This window comes from Pogona vitticeps, chromosome 1, assembly GCF_051106095.1.
Source record: "Pogona vitticeps strain Pit_001003342236 chromosome 1, PviZW2.1, whole genome shotgun sequence".
In the NCBI taxonomy this organism is placed as follows: Eukaryota; Metazoa; Chordata; class Lepidosauria; order Squamata; family Agamidae; genus Pogona; species Pogona vitticeps.
The window spans coordinates 262,906,502-262,929,406 of record NC_135783.1 but is presented as its reverse complement, the minus strand read 5'-3'; the positions used below and the strand labels follow the sequence as shown (position 1 = coordinate 262,929,406).

At 41.1% G+C, this 22,905-nt stretch overlaps 1 protein-coding gene across 3 annotated transcripts in view; it reads left to right on the top strand.

The window, feature by feature from the left end:
• The window catches only part of RIC3 (RIC3 acetylcholine receptor chaperone), a 31,646-nt gene extending 11,197 nt beyond the window's left edge, over positions 1 to 20,449 (top strand). The window contains exons 2-6 of one of the 3 annotated variants that reach the window (XM_020801422.3): positions 335 to 588; positions 3,267 to 3,345; positions 6,413 to 6,506; positions 10,185 to 10,333; positions 11,141 to 20,449. In XM_020801422.3, coding sequence (XP_020657081.2) covers positions 335 to 588; positions 3,267 to 3,345; positions 6,413 to 6,506; positions 10,185 to 10,333; positions 11,141 to 11,628 — 1,064 coding nt within the window. In that variant the 3' untranslated portion in view covers positions 11,629 to 20,449. The other 2 variants (XM_020801423.3, XM_072985727.2) reach the window with 2 other exon arrangements.
• The last annotated feature ends 2,456 nt before the right edge of the window (positions 20,450 to 22,905 follow it).

The following is a 22,905-nucleotide window of genomic DNA, read 5'->3' as shown; positions in this document are numbered from 1 at the left end:
CAAGGCAGAAATCCTTTCAGCTGGAAATTCACTACCTTTGTATGACAACTCAGCTGAACAAACTGTTTTTGTTTCTGTAAATGCTCTATTTGTTGCCATAGGGAATTAAAACACTCAAAAGCAGTAGTTCTCAGCCTTTGGTCATTTCAGTGTTTTGGGCTTCAGCTCCCCCAAACCATAGCTAGTCCAGCCAGTGTTCATGAATTCTGCAAACGGAGGTCCCCAAACATCCTAATGGCCAAAAGTTAAGAGCTAGTTTTATTTTAATAGGATAGAAACTGCCTTAACATACACTATTCATTTCAAACTAAATATTTTCAACCCTGATTTTCAGGAAAGACCAGCCCATTTCCTCCAACCATGCATCCCCAAATCCATCCAGAAACCAGACCACCTACTACCCATTTCCCAAGGTCTCATCTTGCAGAAGCCATTGCCAAAGCGAAAGGTGGTGGTGGAGGAGGAGCAGGAGGAGGAGGTGGCAGCGGTGGAACTGGAGGGAGTGGCAGTGGAAGAGGACTTGTGGGCCAAGTCATCCCAATATATGGATTTGGAATCCTTTTATACATATTGTACATTCTTTTTAAGGTAAGTCATTTCCCCTCTGCCCTTAACACCACAGTTCCATTGCTCTCATCTCTTGAGAGTTCGAATCTTGAACCAGTTTTAATAAAATCAGCATGCCGAAGGCTCTGTTTGTTTTAACTCTGCTGAAGCTTATTGGGATAGAAGGCACTGACTGAGCAACAGATGGGTGTGTTCTCTCCAATAGACTTTGCTGCATCATATGCCATAGTCACAGATGGTAGAACCAAGCTGGGCTGTATAGGAAGAGCTCAATAGCCACCACTGAGCTTTTGTGCAAACGGGAGGCACACGGCTTTGTGGCAGCTTTCTGATCCTGAGAGGTCGGGGTTGGAACAGCTAGAAAGCTCTTCCTATTGTTCCTGTTTGTATTTTGCCACACAAAGGAAAGCAAATGAGCTAGAATTCAAAGATAACAGGCTAGAATTTTAAAAGGAGGTAACTTTTCATCCTGTCTTACTTACCCTTCCAGGATAGGAAGGATACTTCCTGTCAGTCTCAGTTTCACCATATCACTTGTATTAAACACTTCCTGCCAGATTTCACTTATCTGAATTTCATTTGCTTCTATTTTTCCACCTCTACTGGTAGAATTTTTAGACTTCTATGTTTCCATCTCTGATATTACCCAAGCAGAAGGAACACTCCTAGAATAGATCTTTCTGTCCTCTATTGTGAAAGGGGTATGCCTCCCTTGAGGGGATGAGAATCACAAATAGAACCCTGGTATTCTCCATAATTTAAGAGAAAGCTCAGAGTCCCAGTTCTAACAACAAACAACATTTATTGTGAACTATGTACAGTACCTCTCTACCAATATGCACAAAGGCATTAACAGAGAGGAATCAGCTAGATTCCAATGTGTAACACTGTTATGGCGTGTTAAACTTTCCTCCTCCTTTCCCTAATATTCTATGCCAACTGGCACAACTCTTGGAGCTGCCCTTCTCAGTGTAAACAATGATGTTGGTTTGGGATGAAGTCCTCCCTGTTGACTTGTCCCTGCTTCTTGAGTGTGTGACAGCCAGATATTTGCTTTTTGGGTCTCCTTCAGGTCTTCCAGGCTAAGATATAATCAGCTAGAGGAGGGTTGTGTTTTGGAACCAGAAAACCAACATACAGTGGAACCTCTACTTAAGAACGTCCCTACTTAAGAATGATCCAACTTAAGAACAGCTCTGTTCGCTAAATTTTGCTTCTACTTGAGAACAGAGCTCCAAGATAAGAACAAAAAAAAACTTTCCTGCCCTTTTTTAACCTTCTTAGGTAGAGTACAGATTAATCAGCTTTGCATTAGTTCCTATGGGAACTAATGCTTCAATGTACGAACACGCCTCTACATAAGAACAAAAAACAGCCGGGACGTATTAATCAGTTTTCAATGCATTCCTATGGGAAATTTTGCTTCAACTTAAGAACATCATTCCAATACGGATGAAGTTCTTAAGTAGAGCTTCCACTGTATTCTGTCTTTGGCTCATTTTAAAGATGAAGGGTGCCAGATGATGACATTGCCACCATTTTCATAGTGTAGTTGTGCCAGCTATATTTTGGGCACTGTGTGACCTTGAGCAAGGTACAGCCTCTTAGTCTGATCTACCTCACATGGTAATAGTGAGGACAAAGTATAGAGGAAGAGAAACATGTATTTGAACTCCTTGAAGATGATATAGGACATGAACAAATAAACCTAAATAAATAAACATTATGGATTGCATATTATGTGGCGGGGGGGCGGAATTGCTGAAATCAGAACCTTGTGAGGCTTATGTGAAATTCTCTGCTTATCTGGGGTTTTTCTCTCCCCTTCCCTTAGTCCTGTGAAATACATTCCAACAGTGGCCACAATCCTGTCCCTTAGTGTAGTGAATTGCACTTGAATAAGCCCATTGAATCAAGAGATTCAAATGAGCCTACTCTGTGTCCTTAAGCTCCAGTGATTCAAATAGTCCTACTGTAATTGCAACTTACTTTATAAAGTAGGCCCATTTAAATCAATGCAACTTACAGAGGAATTGACTAATTAAATCCCAATTAATTCAGTAGGCTTACTCTAGTATAATTTTGTATATTAAACTACAGATTTGTGGTCAGTGTTTGGTACATGCCCTGAATCCTCTGGACAGCACTGACATGTGGGAGGAGGGAAAGGGAAAGATCAGTTGCATGAGTTTTCTCCTCCTGGTCACCTAATGCGAGATACTTCCTCTTGTTTAGTTCTTGCTGCAGGGCATCCATTTGAGGAAATCATGATTTCAGGTCAAGAAAAAGGATTAAATTCTTCCATTTCTGTTTCTGTTAATCACTATTCCCCTGGTGTTCAGAACTAAGGAAGTGTGGCTTGTTTAAACTTTGTTCAGAATATACTGGGCTCAGGATTGTTTGCAGTCCTGGTCTGTTCACTAACTAGATTTTACATAAACCATGATTCCCTAAGTTTAAGTATATGGAGGAATGGTGATCCTCAAAATACCTAAAATTTGGAGTTTTTTTCCTGTCTCCTCTGGCACATGAAGTTGGGGATGGTAGTGAGTGAGTGATCCAAAGGCTCCCTATGGCTCACGTGGATAATAATGGAAATGGTTATGCTTTCCGACAATGACTGAACCCAGCCTTTTCTTCTTTCTTGATGTCTTCAGGAAACGCCTTTGCCATAAATAATGATTATTTCCAATTGACAGCTTTCTTCTAAGGGGAAGACCACGACAACTGAGCGGAAATGTCCTTCTTCAGGGTCTGGAAATACAAACAGGAAGATCAGTAAGTTATAAAGCTGAGCTGAAATTACACCCAGCATTGTTTTGAGCTTCGAAAAATAAACTCACCACTGTAATAGATGGGGCACGGTGGCTCTAGGTGATGATGACTGTTATGATGATTTGTTCATAAAACGATAGAAATTGCATAGAAATTATACTCAAAGCATTGCACAATAATAACATCAACTAACCCCAAAATAAATAACTAGAGGTTCTTCTTGATTAAGCTTTTATTATCCAGTTGTCCTATGTTGTTCAGATAATTTCACAGGATCTCCAGATAATATGGTCTTCATTTGTAATCCTTCTGTATTTTCCCACCTCATATTCTTTCCATACATATAAAATTGCACTGAGGAAGCAGAAACAAGATAAACCCACCACATTTTTTTAGCACCAGTGTCAGGAGCCATCTTTTCTAGAAGTTCCCAGAATAACAAAGGTCATTCCAAAACAGACTGAATACAACATTTCAGTTGCCATTTGCAAGGGATGGGATGGGAGATAGCATGTTTAGTTTATACACTTGCTTTACCTATATTGCTTTAGACATTCACATCAGCATCTCTATCCTTCAATAAGTCTCTTATTATTATCCGCTATACATAACAGAATTACAACAATGTTCACAGAATATAATTCCAGAGAGTGGAGACAGAAGTTGTCTCTTTCAAAGTATTTGTACATAACAGTGACTGAAACAGATCCATGTTGTCCATTCCTGTGATAAAGGTAGGTAAAAGGGCTGGCTGGATTCCTATCTGTTTAATTCAGTACAACTGAAGGCTTCCTTTCCCAAACTTATCTAATTACTGCCTTGGAAAATAGCAGATTGGTGACTCTCAATATTCCTGAAACATACTTTAATGCTTAAATTGTATTGGGTGATAGGTTCCACTAGAAAGAAGAAAATGACCCAAATCCAACACTGCATGGTTGTAGAGAACCTCTTCCTCCTTTCCTGGAGCCTTTAGCAGTGCCTGAAAACCACCTCTGGAAGGTTTCCTAGCCCTCTAGAGCAGGAGTTTTGGGGAAGTGATGTGGGAAGATTGTTCAGCTCCCAGTTCTACTAATGAGAGGAGTTCCACCAGCAGAGGTTCCTCATTGGATGCTGGCCAATAGACCCATCTTGAGAGCAAGTTAATTCCAGTCGTTCACAGTTACACCTTGTCATTCTTTATATTTTTACATTGCTTTACATTAAATTAATCCTGAGCAACCTGTTTTCAAGGTCATAGTTCATTATAGTATTGCAAATACAAAATCCAATATTATTGAAAATAATAAGCATCATTATTAACATTATTAATAATGTTGCGGTCTGAGTTTTCACATTCACAACTCATTCTGAGAGATAATTATTTTTTTTAGTCAGCACAGTATTTTTCATTTCATAACTGAACTTGACTTGTTCTCTGTGCTTTTGCCAACATGATTATGTGCTGTCATTAACATCTTACTTATCCTTGTATTGATACTCTAAAAATGTTATATCCTGTGATGCTCTATATCTGCTGTCAGTCTAGACTAGAGCAGACCTATTGAATCATTGACATTTACATACTGAATCAATGACTTATGTAATTCCCATTGATTCAGCATGCCTATTCTGACATTTGGATTTAGGCCAGTTATCTTTGAGCTATACATTTATACTACAGTCCTATACATGTTTGCTCAGATTGAAGCCCGGTTGACTTCAACTGGAATTATTCCTAAGTAAATGTACAGCCAATTACTGTATAGAGAAGAGATTCAGTTCTCTGAAAATACGGAAACTCCTATTTCTGTTCACCCCAGGAAAGATCTATCTTTCTTTAATAGCAACAAAAAAAGAAAATTGTGTGGCCGTGACCTGAAGCCAAGAGTGGGTGATAACTTTATTACACCACTAAATAAAATAAAATATAATTATCATCACTATCATCATAAAATACAAACAATAAATTGCCTCAGTCAGACAGGGCACCACAAAGCTGAGAGGTGATCCAGAAGAAACATACCCATTCCAGACTCCATGGCCAAATGTGCTGGCCCGGCTTCTTTACCACACCACCAGAGGTGAAATTGGAAACATACACTTTCTGACATGAGTCTGCAGCTCCTGCTTTGAAACTTGCTTTGAACAAAGGACTCTGGCACTCATATCTCACCCTGTGTTTTGGAACTGCTGTCTTCCTTCTGCACAACCTCTGGCTCTGTGGTGCCCAGCCTGATGGAGACTCCAGAGAAGCTGAAAGTTAGCTTATGTTTGTGATTGTTGAGGGCCTAAAAAGGAGTATCATTGACCCTTGTCTTCAGATTTAATAGCAACATCATCTTGCCTCACTGCATTGAGAGGAGTTTCAAAAGCAGCTCATGATCTCTACTGGGGTGGGGGGGTTACACATTTTAAAGTACGTAAGAAACCCTTTCCCACATATCCAGTGAGATGCTTTTATGGTCCTGGTCTAGAAGCCCTTAAGTTCTGTATCCTATCTGGCTGTTCCTTTTTAATATGGAAATCCCCAATAGCATTCTGCAACATGGATGCAAATGATGCATAAATTAAAAAAACAAATTCTTAAGCTCATTTGTTTGATTTTTCTGTTATTTACAGCATGTTTCTAGTCATGTGTAAATTGCACTCCATCCAGTGAGGCTAACTCCCAAGGAACTATGCACTGGATTGCAACTTTGATCTCCTCTCTTGGGACCAAAATAGTCATTAGCTGCACTGCTAAACACCCTTTATGTCATTAAATGGTGTGGCTTGCTGTGTGTCAGCCTTTCTTGTCTCTAGGCATTTTCACTCAACCAGTCACTCTGCAGGTAGCTGCTTATGAGCAAGTGGGTGCATTATGCATGCTTCTTTTAGCCTTAGGGACCTTTCCCTTTCCCTTCTGTTCTGCTTCGGAACAATAGAATACTGTTTCCATTACTTTTATTTACTGGTAAAAGCCTTTTAAGTCACCTCTTATGCTTCCTTTGAAACGAGTTCCAGTTTTGCTTGCTGAACACTGAAGAGAAACCTTGCTGGTTTAAAAGAGTTTATTGACAGTGGTGGTTCTGCTGCTGCTATTTTCCAGCCGACTATGAGCTTGCCCAACTTCAAGAAAAGCTGAGAGAAACCGAAGAAGCCATGGAAAAATTAATCAATCGAGTAGGACCCAACTGTGAAAGGTATGTGTATGTGTCTGTGATTGTGTATGTGTTTAGTAAATTTGAAAGAGCAATTCTCTTTTGCATCTGGATCTAAAATGCATACATCAGACATTTAAAAGGCAACTACTGTATGTCTTTCAATTGGAATATAAATCTCTTGAAGATTTTCAAGCAGCAGCTTCCTTTCTTCATTATTTGGAAGCTAATTCATCACAGTGTATTGTGCTCTTTCCTCTTCCAGTTCTGTTGGGTTTCAGGCTTGTCACCGATTGTCTGTGAATTAGTTATACAGATCAGGAGATACTGAATCGATCTGATTTTACCCAAGGTACATGGTGAAAGGAATAGGGCGCCTGCTGGAAACAAATAGCTAGGGAAGTTTGAGAGAGGCCAAAAGAATCCTAATAAAAGTAGCAAAGATCCTTTGTGGGGAGCAATAAAGTAAATTGTGAATGATGCATCCTTGTAATCCTAAAGTACTGTGCCATCTCTTGTTTTTCTTTCAAAACGTTGCATTACAACCTGCCTTTTACTACAGGGCATAATTAAACTGTGGGTTCCACTGCATCAAGAAGTAGTAACGGCTGACAAGTTAGAAATTTTTAAAAGGTGGTTTGATAAATTTGTTGGAGGTTAAGACCATTCCTAGCTATTCAGGATGCCTCTTTGGCACCTCCAGTATCAGAGGCCATACACCTCTCTAATATCAGTTGCTGGGACCGCTGAGGCAAAGGCAGAATTTGCACTCATGTCCTCCTGGCAGGTTTCCCACAGAAAAGTGCTTGGCTGTTACGTATTCAAAATGTTGGGCTGTACATGCCTTTGATTGAATCTGGCGTAGCTTTCCTTATGTTCCTAACTGTGTCATTCCTCCTGTTTTTCTTCTTGCTGATGACGTGGTATGAAGAAACCTTGCCACTTATTTGCATCTCTTTTAGTTTTGCATGTGGTCAGATCTGTCACTTGCCAAGCTTGTTGTGTTACATAGATAAAAGAATTTGTTTTGAATACTGTACCCGCACTGAACACAGCTAGCCTGCAGTCCTTCCATGCAAAAATCCCATTCTGATTACATCAAGCTTTCATCATTTCCAGCAGCAGCATCCAGGGTAGGCTAAAATGACTTTGTTCTTCTTATTGTTAATTAATTGGGAGTCAGAAATTTTGGATCCAGAAATCTGGTAATACGTCCAGAGGTAAATCTGTCGTTTGCTGCCCCCTGTGTTAAAAACATTTAAACAGGATGGATTTGTTCTTTTCCTGTTTAAATAAATGTGAAATATTATGTAACGGGGAAAATGGGACTGAGAAAGGATGTCATCCACAAAGGTGTAGGATGGCACTCTTGTGTCTAGAAGGTGTGTGTGTGTGTGTGTTTGTTTTGTTTTTTTTTAAAACATAACATTGTGAATGTTTTCCCCTTGGTGTGGAATTTAATCAGAATGGGAGAATATGATGATAAAAAATCATGAGTCACTTGATCCTTGCAAGAGGTAAAAATGTGCAAAAGAGCACTCTTTCCATTTGTTTCCCAGTCACTAAAGTCTGTGAGGTCTCTTATATCATCACTCAGTGCCAATGATTTCTTTTATTGTAGGCAATAAAATAACTGTGTTGTTGTTTTTTTTAAAGTGGGGGTTTAAGTCAGTGTATGGAGCACAACCTTGTTTGTTCTCTCAGGTCCCTCACCTTCTGTCTCTAAGAGTGCATTTACCCGGGAAAGCACATTTTGGACCGCTTATAGAGTGGTCTGGTGCATTCTACTTCTGAGCTGCCATACAGTGCATGTGCTCTAGCTTGACTCTGATCTGTGGCCAAGCTCAGTCTTTTTGGTCCGGCTGTAGGGCGACTACATTTTGGGACCCATCTGGAGCATTTCCCTGGCAGACAAAGGGTCACCTTAAGGGAAATCACTCCCTGCAAAGCGACCCTTTCAGGGGCAATCAGACATGTGCCTTTCTGGATGTCTAACTGTACCCTGAGCCTTTAGGATGTTGGTAAACTTCCTGTGAGTCCTGAAATAGGTTATTCAAATGGATAGGGAATGCTTAGAGAGAGGCACCCATCAGTATTACTTGAGTCTGACTTGGAAACAACCAGTATTCTAGTCATCTGTATCTGAAGATAATCGTTTGAAAACGAAAGCTGGACAGAACCCTGGTTTGTATATTTGTGCAACATGGAAACACTGAATTGCCGAAAGGCAGTTCCAGTTCAGACAAATCATAGTCTCCCACTTTGTGTACAAGCCACAGGTGCGAACGCTGCTGGCGATTTATGCAACTTTTAAGTGTAACTGTGTAAACTATGGTAATGAGTTTAGTTGTTGCTTGCGTTCTTGGAACACATGCCCATTTTGCAATTTGGTGTGCAATGAGTCGTGCAAGTGGCAAACTCATTAAACAACTTGGTCACCAATATTTATGCAAAATTATACTCAAGTTGGCATAAACCACCAACAGAATTCTAAACACTGTGAGATCAGAAGCCTCTGCTTCTGGCTTTAAACTAACCTGTGATCACAGTTCCCCTTTGAAATCCAAACTGGGAACTGTGGTTTCTTTAAATTTAGTTTGAGAACAAGACAGACTCAGAAGCCATACAAGCTTCTGTTGAAAACACTGGAAAACCACAGTGGATCTGAAATGTTAAGCCAGACAAGTGCTTAAGCAAGCCTTAACCAGCCTGGCACTAGCCAGATGCAGCTCTTATGGGCAGTGAAAGATGGAACTTCTAACAGATCTCAAAGTCAATCATTTGTAGGAAGTGGCTGCAGTGCACCATTATCAATAGTAATTATGTGCCATCAAGTCAATTCTGACTTGCACACATGTCTCTACGGTTTTTGTGACATAGAGCAGTGGTCCCCAACCTTTTCTAAACTGTGAACCGGTTGGTGGACAGGTCTATGCGCAGGAGGGTGGGGGCGCACACATGCATGGGTGGGATGCACTTGTGGGTGGGCGGGGGGCACATGCGCAGATGGGTGGGGCATGCGCGGGGATGGGTGAGGTGTGTGCAGAGATGAACGGGGCATGTGTGCACGCATACATGGTTGGGCGGGGCACCCATGTGTGCAGGTGGGTGGGCTATGCGTGCGGGTGAGCACGCATGCGGGGGGGGGGAAATATCTGTCTCCATGGCCCGGTCCTGCCAAGGCCACGGCCTGGTGCCGGGCTGTGGACCGGAGCTTGGGGAACCCTGATACAGAGTACTCAGAAATGGTTCACCGTTACCTTCCTCTTGGCACACTCTGGGACTGTACAGCTTGTCCAAGGCTACACTGGCTGGATCTACTCCTGGAAGACACAGTGGAGAATCGGACTCTGGCTCTGCAATCAGATACTTAACTCACTGAGGTATCCAGCCATTACTATAATTGCAGTAAAGCCTTGCTGGCAGGAATGATAGAAGTTGTAATCCACCACATGTGGAAGCTCTTGGATGGAGATGATTGATAAGCAATGACTATGACGGAGTCTCAGTAAATACTGGCTCAGCTGCCAGTTCCTCCCTCTCTCCCAGTGGGCTGCATATCGATTGCAGTGGGAGTGGAATGCCAGTCTCTGCTTTTCCAGCTATTTTACTTCAATAGGTTGATAGATCACTACTGCATTGTTTTTCCAGCTCCATTCAAGTTTGCCATTTGCAGATCACAAAATGTTAATGTCATGTTTTCACATTTCTATTCTGTAGCAGGGCCCAAAATGGCACTACTGATCAAGAGAAAAGGTTGCTGCAGCAACTCCGAGAAATTACTAGGGTCATGAAAGAAGGCAAGCTTATTGATGGAATCTCCCCAGAACAAGAAGCTGAAGAGGCTCCATATATGCAAGACTGGGAAGGTAAAGAGGGAAACTGTTTACACATGTCCAAGGGCTTTTAAGAGGGTTGGGCAACCTCTGAGCACCCAGAGGCCATTTTTGCCCACTCACACTTGTTGAAACAGTGTGGCACACACCCCCCAACACATACACATACACACAATTTCCCCATCCTACCTTACTCCAAATGGCAAATTGTGCCCCCAGAAGCTTCTTGTGGATGCAATTTGGGACTTTACGTAATGGCAGTTTTTCTGGGTCTCTTCCAGCTCACAAAAAGTATTTTTTTTTTCCAAAACTGAAATTATTATTTGGTCACTTTTAGTTTTGGAAAAAATAATATACTATTTTTTGTTTAAAACAATATGAGAAATTCCATTAAAATGGCAGATAACATCTTGCTGGTTGCTTTTTCCACTCCAAGCTTATAGGGGATGTTATTCAAAACTGAAGTGTTAGAAACATCTGTGGCTGTCACTGAGATGGAGACCGGGGGTTAAGGGAATGGAGTTTCGTGGCATTGGGCATCTTTAAAAGGATCAAAGGTGGACTCAGGCAGACCCGGGGGCATATTGCATTTGAAGGGCAGATTCGAACTCCCAGGGACATTGAAGAGGGGTGCAATTTGGAGGAATTATGGTTTCTAAGAATTGGGTGAAGAGTCTGAGGACAGGGAGATGCCTTTTACTCACCCGTGTGTTACATTGTTTGGCCACATTTCAGTGGCTCTTCCAATCTACAGTCCTTGGACCAGATCTGTTGCTATCATATGAATAAGGTGTCAGAATGATTATTTTTTTCTAAGACTGGTTTATTTTGTGCCCTAAGGTTATCCAGAAGAGACCTATCCTGTCTATGATAATTCTGATTGTTACAAGCGCAGACAGGGCACGATTCTTGTGGATTACCCTGACCCAAGCCAGCCATCTGCTGAAGAGCTAGCAGAGAGAATGGAGTTTGTGGACGATGAGGATTACTTGTGTAGTGAAACCCTTTTGTCTGCTCTCGCCTTAGTGAATGATGGCCCAGCAGCAAGGAGTGAGAAGGACCAGCATGCCACATTCAGTGACCAGAGTGGGAATGGCCACCATTTTGAGAAATGCTACTGTTGTCACTATGAAGAGGATGATCCTGCTGTGATAGCAGAGAATGCAGGGTTCTTCTCTGACAGCTGCAGCGAAACGGAAGACACCACCAAAGGAGAGCTCTCGGTGGAGTCTGACCATGAAAACGCAGCGCCCAGAGATCAGAGCGATGAAGAAATTGGCCTTCTGAGAAAGCGAAACACAAAGGGAATGGAGTTGCTGGGACAATGAAGGCTGTGCAGGATTGCATATCTTTCTATAGACATCGATCTTCGCTTTGAGGACAGAGGCGTTCCTTCCCTGTGGTGGGACCTGCTTGCAATCCCATAGCAGCTTCTGCTCCTTTGAAATGGGATAAAGTGTTTCTCCTTGCTCATTCGGTAGTCAGCCCAGCAACAGGAGTACCACCTGATATGCTAGTGGTAGATTCCCAAGAAAATTTCAAAACATGGTTGCCCCATGGTTTCCATCCGTGGTTTCATCCAGCTTTTTTTTGTCTCCCTGACCTGAAGGGTAGCTTCACTGCATCCCTCAAGTCCTGTAGAAAGTACAAAGAACCCTACATCCAATAGGGACTCCTCCTGCTTGCAGAATAGTGATACTTTTGCTTGTGTATTTATTCGCTACGGGCGGCACTGGAGCCATCATTAGCCAGGCTGAGGCAGCCCGTTTTGGGTACTGCTTCACAGCAGGAAAACATGGTTTATATTTAGGCATCATAGGAATTGTCCTTTGCCACTGGACACCCACAGGACCAGAACTGAGAAAACTTGTTTTCTGTCTGTCTGTATCCCCATCCACCCAGCTCCTAGAATCCAGACAGGCATGTTAAAGGAGCTACATTTTTAAGTTTTCCTGAGCTTTTTATTGGACAGTGTTTTTTTTGTGATTATATGCAAAAAATTCTTATTTATTTATTTATTTATTTATTTATTTATTTATTTATTTATTTATTTATTTATCTGATTGATCGATCAATCGATCGACTGACAGCTTGAACATCATGAGAAAGTGAAAGGATGATTTAATATCATCCCTTTCCTGCGAAAGCTTATTTATTTATTTATTTATTTATTTATTTATTTATTTATTTATTTATTTATTTATTTGATTTATACCCCGCCTATCTGGTCCGAAAGCTGGACTGACAGACAAAAAGTTTATGTAGTAGCCAAGGGTCCATCTGTGTGTCTCTTGCTCTTTCATTCATTCTCTCTTTAATTAACAAATTGAGGATGAGATATCCTAAATCATCCACTATACTCAGTTTGGTGTAGTAGATACAGTGATGGACTAGGACTCAGGAGGCCTGGTTCAAATTCCCACTCAGCCATGGAATCTCACAGGGGGTGTGAGACTGGTATAACTATTTCTTAAATATCTCACTTACCTTGAAAACCCCGTTAGGATTACTAACAAGGCACATATGAAGAACAACAACAGTATCCTAGGTCATTGGTGCATGTTTAAGGGCAACAAGTAATTGAGTGATCTGTTTCATTTCACCCGTGGGTCACCTTTGCTCAATTCACAGCTTGCACTACATAATTCCTTAACTTTCACAGCTGATATTTTCTAAATGAACGTTACTTCAGCGATATAGCTAAGGCAAAACTAAATTACATTGCTGTGGAGGAAAATGAAACAATGGGTTATACATGGCACTTTTGAGTTGATAAAGGGACAGGTAACCAAGAGCAGAAAGCCCACTTCAGTAGTTTAGAGAATCATCAGAAATGGGGTTCCGTGAAATAAAGCAACATATATTGTGAAAAATAGAAATTATAACATGGAAGCCAAAATAATGCTCCACCTTTCCTCCTTTTTCCTTTGTTTAACCAAATATAGCCCTAGAGGCTCTCACATTCAGTGGAAAACCAGTCAGGGGCCAGAAGAGTTTTCAGCTGGAATTTTGGTGTTTTTTACTTAAACGTTATCATCCGCTATAAATTATAATTACTTGTAATATAATTAGTTCTATTTTGCAAGTTATAGTCGTTTATTAGCTATTACATTATTTTATTCCCCTACGTATGTGATTTTACCCCCTTTCAAAGTGGGGGTGGAATCACTTTTCCCCATGCCTGTTATAGCAGAATCCTACACAGCGTCGCTCAGAAGTAAACGCCACTGTATGCCGTGGCACTTGCTCCCAAGAAAGGAACGATAGGATTGCAGCCAGCCGGCCTTCTCATACCTGCTTTGAAGCAAGTCCCACTGAATTCAGTCAGAATTAGCATTGCCATCTGTGGGATCTGCTTCTGAGTAGACATGTGAAGGACTGCACCTTTCTCAGGTGTCCTCACCCACTGATATCTTGTCCTATAGGTATAACAGTTGTCTGGTAGTTAGCTTAGAATCTCTTAGTGGGCAGTATCTGACCTGACTCCAGCCAGCCATGAGAGTTAATTCAAGTATGGCTGGCTTTTTTGCACTTGTGAAAGGCGAATGGGAAGGCTGATGGGACTAGTTACCATTTCTCCTCTATCTGGTAAAGATGAAGCAAGAACAGGAGGTGTATGTGGGCAGGGTGGCTGTACCTGTGCATTACTGGAATATCTAGTTTCTGCTGCCAAGAAGCTTGCTTTTCCATAGAGCCTGAAGTATCATAGGTTTGTATTCTCAAAGGCTTTCACGGCCAGGATCTGATGATTGTTGCAGGTTTTTCGGGCTGTTAGCTTTGTTCTGGAACACAGCCAAACAGCCCAAAAGCCTGCAACAGCCTATCCTAAGTTTGTTCTGCAGAATCTATTTTTGATTAGTTTGTATGCCTAAAATAAGGGACTTTAGTCATTCCAATTCTTCAAACTTTAAGCAAAGCCTACTTTTGTGAAGTTGTCTCTTAGTTCAGCACTATGTTGAAAATAATACGGAGCAGCAAAGTAATGGAATACAGTAGGGGAAATAGTGTAAGGACTGGGGATGGGCGTGAATGGCTGGTTTTTTGTTTTGTTTTGTTTTTGTCCAAACAGATGTTTGGAGATTCTCACCCTGCCTCCCCCAATGGGTACAGAGGCAGCGCCCAGAGAAAGCAGAGCAGAGATGCTGGGGTGCTGCCTCTGAGTGGGCACCTGCTAGAGGAGGCGAGGCTGGGAAGCACCAAATACCTGTTCGCATGAATAATAAACCAGCATGTGCCCATCTCTCTAGTAAGGACATTTCTCTTCTGGATTGACATTTTTGCTTAATTTACCTGAGTAAAGTGCAGGGCCTCATTCCAAACAGTTCTTTGTGTTTGGGTGTGTTATTTGTGAAATGGCTTTCTAAGAACAATGGCAACCCTTAGTTTCCACTTAGGTGTTTTTTTTTTTTCAAACGACTGAGATGAAATACGGTTTCCACTTTTTCTTGTGTTTTTAGCATATGATGGAAAGAAACCTCAGAGATGAATCTTTAAAGCACCTGTAGTGACAGAATTTCAACTGCATATGATACCTATATTTAAAGTGAGTAATTTCAGTGCACATGGTAAATGTGTAAGAAATAATGACAAGGAGGTTTGTCTGGAGGAAAACAAACAAAAGATTCTTTGAAACAAATTCAAGTTTTAATTTTTTTTCTGCACAGATCTTCTGTATTGACATGTACTGTAATCTCTACAACATACACAATGTAATTGTGTGAAAATACCAAATTAGTTATACACGTACTGATAAATAAATACATTTGCTTCAGAATACCAAAGTGTTTCTTTAAAAATTGACTTCATAAAAGCACATTTTCTCAGGTTTATCTAAAACTCCATCTAGTTTGAAACAAATAAATGCTTGACTGCTCAAACAGGACAAAGACAGTCTTGTGCAAGTAGACATATAACCCATTCTAAGCATTCTGCAAAAATATGACTGCTTAAATATTTGTTCTCAGTCCTAATTATTATTATTAGCCCGCCCCACCCCTCTTTTAAACCCTAAACACATTTTAAAACAAATCGAGACAGGAACGTTGTCAATCTCTACTATAATGATCATTGGTTTGTTTTAAGAAAGGCACAGTGATGAATTAGAAAATGTTAGCCACAGGAGAAAAGCACTGCTAGCAAACTTTGTTCACCTGGCACTTCCAGTTTTTGCTTTCTACAGCTGAAAAGCCCGCTAAGCAAAGAACAAAACACATTTTTGACAGTTAAATATTCCAGATATGTTGGGCTCAGACCTACAAGTACATATGCCTGGCTGTGTATTCAGTATAACTAATGGAGCTCTCAATTTGGGATAGGATGGCTCAACAAAATGATGCTGCAATGTCAATCCCATCCTCAGTCACGGGGACCAAAACAAGCATTATTTTAATTAGCGTCTTTCACTCTTTTTTTTTAAAAGTAAGAACTGCGGGGCAGCTTAGTGGTTTAGGTATCTGGATGCAGAGCCAGAGGTTCAGAGTTCTATTCCCCCTTGTGCCTCCTTGACCAGAGACTGGACTTGATGATCCATAGCGTCCCTTCCAGCTCTGCAGTTCTAATATTATTATTATTGCCCGACAGCCAGGAGTATAAACCATTCGTTTTATATGGTTCTAATTCAGATCAGGCCCACTTCATCCACAGTTAAGTTACAAAAGAAATACTTATTAGCAGAATCTATCACACTCTTGCATTATAATGCCTGCTTTGGCCCATGGACAGGGGACGGCTGCCCAGTGCTTGCCATTCTTGAGCTACAAAACAAAGATAACCTGGCCATTTGAAAACAAAAGAAACAAACTTCAATTTCAACAGCCGTCTATGGCATTAAAAAAAATTACAGATTCTATTTCCCCAGCGATATTGTACATGGACATATTCATTAATCAACCAACCTTGATTGGTAAATTTGATCACAGCCTCATTGACAATCATGTCCCAGGCATGCTGAGTGGGTATTTATCCATAAATTATTCTTAGGAAACAGTACAACTAACAAAATTTAAACAACACTCTAATGTGGAATAGGTAAGCCTTCTTCAGAACTAATTTAAATAGAGAAAACCAACTTTTCCACTGCAGTCTATATATCATGAACAATGCTGTTGGGAGGAAGAGAGGCATAGGATGAAGTTTACATGCTTAGGCATATCTGGCTCTCCATGTGATCAGCCTCCAGGAAAAGGCAGACATTCCAACTGCATAAATCTCCCTAAATAGATGTGGGGAACAGAAGGGAGAATATTCAAGCCTGTGATTCCTCTCCTTTACCTGGCAACTTGAGATGCTATAGTTTTTCCTGGAATGAGGCTTAACTGAGTACACACACAAAATACTAGCTTCTATATATTTTCACAGCCTCAAAAACAGTTTTTAGTTTTAACAGAATTTGAAGTGCACTAAGTTTGTAAAAACACCTACGACAATAGTAGGCTCAGACTCTGCAAACATTTGTTTCTCCTTTACTTGATATAAAATAATTGCCATTCTACATGCTGCAGAGCATCAAGGCTTGCTCTTGTAACCAAGCATTTTCTGTGCATTATTTTAAAGAGAACATACTCTGAAGTGATGCCTTTTTTTCCCTACAGAGTCTATGGGCATGGGACATTGCAGCTTTTAATTTTTAATTTTAGCTTATTTTTATGTATTTATTTATTTTGCCCTGAAGCTCTTTCTTCTGCCCTACCTGTCAAAGAAATACCAAATGTTCCTGTGAAAAGGAATCCAGTTTATACTTCATGCTGACAGTGCATACACTCTGCCAGCAGGAAAAGATCTTTTTCAAAACTGTGTTTACAGAAAAACAAACCTGATTTGGAATTATCATTTGTCCTTTAAAAAAGCTCCTCAACAACTGCACCAGTTTTATAGTGTCAGCATTCACAATTGGGAATTAGCCGTTAAAAAAAAAAAAACAGTTTTTTTTCTATTTGTTTTTATGAATGGCTTCGGAATATTTCCCCACTCTCAGTAAAATTTGCATAAACCTCTACCACGGATTGATTAATAAGGTGTCTCTTGAATAAGGCACATTAATTAGTGGCCAAATTATGTAATGACAATTTTTATTAATTTTGGAGTGGGATGCATCTTAATACAGTGGTACAGAATGCATGGAATATAAAATATGGGAGATACGGATACAGCAATGCAAAAAAACTGTTTCCCGCCACTCATAGCCTCTGTATCCTGGAAACTGCTGTTTGATGGAGGTGAGGATAGCTTGGCAGAAGCCATGTTTTCTAAAGTTTACCTTCAGGAAACACCTCCTGCACAAATTTTATGCTAAGTAACCCCTTCCTGCACATTGCCCCCCCCACAAAGCCCTGTATTGCAGAGAATTCTGGGATATATTTAAGGATACCCCATTTCTGTCATAAGGGGTGATGACTAAGGCTTTTGTGGGAGGGGCACGATAACCTCAAGGGACTGGTGACAACAGCAGTCCAGAAGGAACATGACGATTGTAGATGAATACTAGGTAAAATTTATTTCAGGGAAATTTCTCCACCAGAACCAACTTCCTTATTGATTAGCAGTTAATCAACACAAATTCCCTGAAGCACAGTTTGAAAGCCACAGTGTTCCTAGCTGCACATAGTGAAGAAAGGAAACAGCTGTTAATCAAGTTGAAGCCCCTTGTTGTTGTTGTTTAGTCGTTCAGTCGTGTCCGACTCTTCGTGACCCCATGGACCAGAGCACGCCAGGCCCTCCTGTCTTCTACTGCCTCCCAGAGTTTGGTCAGATTCATGTTGGTAGCTTCTATGACACTGCCCAAGCATCTCGTCCTCTGTCATCCCCTTCTCTTCTTGCCCTCACACTTTCCCAACATCAGGGTCTTCTCCAGAGAGTCTTCTCTTCTCATGAAATGGCCAAAATATTGGAGCCTCAGCTTCGGGATCTGTCCTTCCAGTGAGCACTCAGGGTTGATTTCCTTCAGAATGGATAGGTTTGATCTCCTTGAAGTCCAGGGGACTCTCAAGAGTCTCCTCCAGCACCACAATTGAAAAGAATCAATTATTCGGCGGTCAGCCATCTTTATGGTCCAGCTCTCACTTCCATACATCACTACTGTTAAAACCATAACTTTGACCATGCAGACCTTTGTCGACAAGGTGATGTCTCTGGTTTTTAAGATGCTGTCAAGGTTTGTCATCGCTTTCCTCCCAAGATGTAGGTGTCTTTTAATTTCATGGCTGCTGTCTCCATCTGCAGTGATCATGGAGCCCAAGAAAGTAAAATCTGTCACTACCTCCATATCTTCCCCTTCTATTTGCCAGGAGGTGATGGGGCCAGTGGCCATGACCTTCGTTTTTTCTGATGTATAGAACTTTACAAAACATCCCTCCCCAATAATGGTATTCAGAACTGTATCATCATTAGCTTCAAAGATATCCTCCACAACCCAAGTTCACTCTAATTTTATTCATCCCATCAATTCCTTCTTATACCTTCAATGGGACACATGGAAGAAGACTTCCTAAAGAATGTGAACACAATTGGGTATCCTGTAGACAATGAGAGCACCTGATCCTCTCTAAAACATCAACGTGAGGTGGCATGAACACCACCTATTCTCTTAGCAACACATCATGTTTTTATCTTGAAAAAGGATAAAAATATTGCTTTATCTGCAATGACTTATTAACCCAAATGTAACTAGAGTTCAGAACAAAGGCATTACATCTTACTTCCAACTGGCCCCATGGGTTTTCTCTCTCCTAGGAACAACAACAACAGTGCTAGTCACTAACAAGAGTGCTAGTCAAACTTCTGAGGGAAATGTTTCTAAATGAACATGCGTAGAACTGAACTTTAAAAGTTTATTCTGTTAAGTCCACCTTGATTCTTGTCTTTGGAAAGGCATCAGAAACCAGACAAACTTAATTACTCTTAAGGTCAGAGCTGTACATAAAAACAAAACAAACCCCCCCCCCCCAAAAAAAAAACCAGTGCAAGCCACTGCATTTTTAGGGCTAAGTCATCGAAGCGACCAACATGAATTTGACCCAACTCCAGGAGGCAGTGGAAGACAGGAGGGCCTGACGTGCTCTGGTCCACGGGGTTACGAAGAGTCGGACCTGACTTAACGACTAAACAACAACAACTGTGTAGGGGCAGATACCTAGTAAGTATTTTTAAGGTGGCAGACTCAAGATTTGAGACACAGATATGAATGCAGACACAGCATAAACTGTATTAATGACCTGTCTTGGAAGAGTACAGGTGGGAACAGAAATGGGATATAATTACAGGAGTGTTTTATAAACTGTCTTTAATTTATTTCATTTTCATTCTACAGGAGTAACAGAGTTATGCCCATCTGAATATTTCATCTTCATAACATTTAGCTATCCCATTGAGATATCTGGTAGAGTAATGCCATATCAAGGAAAAAAGCTATATAAAGATATATTTTTTTAAAAAAATATACCCTGAACAGAGTAACCTGTACTGGCCAATCATCTACTCTCTCTATTTTTAAAACAGTATGGAGAACATAGTATGGTTGTATTCCTTGGCAGGGTTTGGGGATATGGTATGAAGGGAGAGATAAGAATCAGAAAGAATATACTGTACTGTATGTAAAAGATGGATGCTTGTAACACAGATTTGATTTGTTCTTCTACTGCAAAAGCATATCCTATATGGAAGTGATTTTGATGTTTCTAAAAGTAACTCCCCCTCTTTTTTTATCAGTGTTCTACACCGGCCATATTTGTTCAAGGAAGCAGCTGGTGGCAATGAATTTCTTAAAAATCCAAATGATGTGGCATCTTCCTGAACCTCTGAAATTAATATCAAGGAAGATGAATTACGATTGCCAAAGGGACTCCAAAACAGTGGATCTACACACGCGTGTGCGCGCACACACACACACACACACACACACATGCACCCACTGTACAAAACTAGCACTCAGAGGAACTCTGTACACTTACCCTGCTTTGCTTTTAAAGTTCTTTTCGCTACAGACATAAAAAGCATTTAAAAACTGTCTATGCAGTGATGCCACACTGTCCTACACTACACATCTTTAAACATCAACATTTAGCACTCATTGGACAATTACACCCTCCATTTTCTGGTTCCAATGAAGCCAACACCCTGAGGAGAAAAATCTGGACCACATCCTTAACATAAAAATAGAAATCAGCAACTTAGGACAAAATCAGACAAGAAAATATCTGTGGTGCCATCTGATGAGAGATATTGCCCAGAGATAATGTAACATGCAGGCAGTGGCAATCTAGCCTGTCACGGATCCATACCTAAACTGGACCTTTTTGGTCCAGTGGCAGGGTTACTCTTTTTGTGTGGGGGGGTGGATTGCAGTGATTTCTGAACAGATGGAAAGGCCACTTTAAGGGAGATCACTCCTAGCAAAGCAACCATTTCTCACCATCTGATCAACCTCTTAGTAATGTGACATTGTGAATCTGTATATTGGAACATGGCGAGTACCAGATTGTTTGAATGCATGTTGTAAGTTCTATGTTTTGGAATTCCAGAACACAGATCTGGCACCACAAAGTCAGACCACTAAGGCGTCTTTGGTGATCTATATGTGGTGCCAGCTCTTGTAAAGAGTCCTTTCTACATTGCCAATGCACTGTGCAAGTAATGCACATTTCTCATTTGTGGCACATAGTTCTGACTTTTTCAGAGTGACTAACAGGCCAGGATATTGAACTTTCCCAAGGAAGATGCAACATCCCTACTAGATAGTACATCCATGCTATAGTGATTGCTGTGATATTGAGATAACAGCAGAGGTGCTTTTATTACAGAAACAATTAGTAATTTGTAGAAATAAGTAATGTAAACTTCTGTGAGTATGTGTAGAAATCCTACTTGTGTTCATAAACATAGTAACTGTTTAGTATGCTAAGGCAGAGATAACAGTGTTAGTAGCACTAAACCCCACCACCTGTCTCAAATGCCAAAGGCCCTACTATAGAAAACAACACGAGTGTCTGAACACATGCAGAGGGCTTTTCCCTCATCAGTAAGAACTAATGCCAAATCCCATAAACCTAGGATTCGAATAAAATGTCTCAGGGCAGACTTAGATTATCAAGAAGGCTTGAGACCCTAAAAAACTTGAGAACTTAAGTTTTCTTCTTGTTTGTCTCCTGCGAGAGATTAGGTGTCCCATCAATATGGGTAAATTTACTTTGGATCTGGAAGATCTAAATAATTATGTTGTGTTGTATCCAAACATGTCTTCAAAGTTCTTCAGCCAGTAAATTGTTCTTCCTGAGCTAGTTCCCTCTTTTATTCTACCTGAATGATCAGCAGTCACAAAAAAATTTTTGTTTCCAACAAGAAAATGATTGTACTCCTTATACGTGACAGAAGTACGCTAGCTTCCTGAGGTTTATGATTTGTCTTCATTCGTCTTGATACTTCTTCGTTGTTCACCTTCTCAATCCAAGCAATTCTTAACATTGCACAATAAATCCACAGTCCAAATGTATCTGTATTTTCCAAAGTGGTCTGTGTTTAAAGACATATTTCTATGCCAGACAGAAGAACCAAGGACAGATAACTCCATACAATGCACATCCTCAAAGTTTTTCTTGCATATAACATTCTTTATCTTAAGAAACGTTATCCAAGCCACATCTGTTGTGGCTTCTGTTGCATGACTATGTGCCCACTCACTATTCATTTAATCAGATTTCCAATAAGCTTATATTTATCAACATCCTTCATACTTTGGTTTTGCATCTTGACCTGCACTTCTTGGCCTCTTTGCTTTTTACTGATTACTATGAACTTGATTTTTAAAAACATTTGTGTTCCTTATTTACTTCACTGACTTATGAAATATCCTTTGCAGACCATTTGATCTGTCAGCTACTAATATTGCATTGTCTGCATTTCAGACAAGGCAGTATTAGTCCTTTCCACTGTCACTTGAATCAGCAGGGGCATCTTTAAAGATGTTCTCAGAGAACAAATCAAAAAGCAGCAGTAAAAAGTACATATCCGCTATATATTCCATCTTTTTACCTCTACAGTGGACCTTCGACGTACGCATGGCTCGACGTGCGTACTTTTCAAAGTACGGACTTCTCTGGCCACAAGATTTCCAATCAACTTGCAGCCGGAAAATCGACCTATGGACCGGAAGGGGGAGGTGGGGAAAGTGCCAAATTCAAATTTGGTGTTTTCCCCGCCTCCCTCTTCCAGTCCATAGGCCGTTGATCATGCCTCCGGATGCCTTCCAGGGCTTCTCCGCCACAATGGGAGGCATCTTGGAGGTCCCCCCACTGCCAAGCGTGCTTCGGAGGAACAATCGGCAGTGAGTGGGACCTCCGTGAGGCCTCCCATGGCAGCGGGGAAGGCCTCCAGAGGTCTCCACCACCACCGTTCGTGCTTCGGAGGGGGACCTCCAAGAGGCCTCCCATGGCGGCAGAGAATCCCTGGAAGGCCTCAGGAGGTCCCCCTTGCCGCCAATTGTGCCTCTGGAGAAGCCCCGAAGGCACAACTGGCGGTGAGGGGAACTTCCGAGAAGCCTCCCATGGCAGCAGAGAAGCCCTGGAAGGCATCTGGAGGTCCCCCTCGCCACCGATCGGCCCCGGAGGCATGATTGG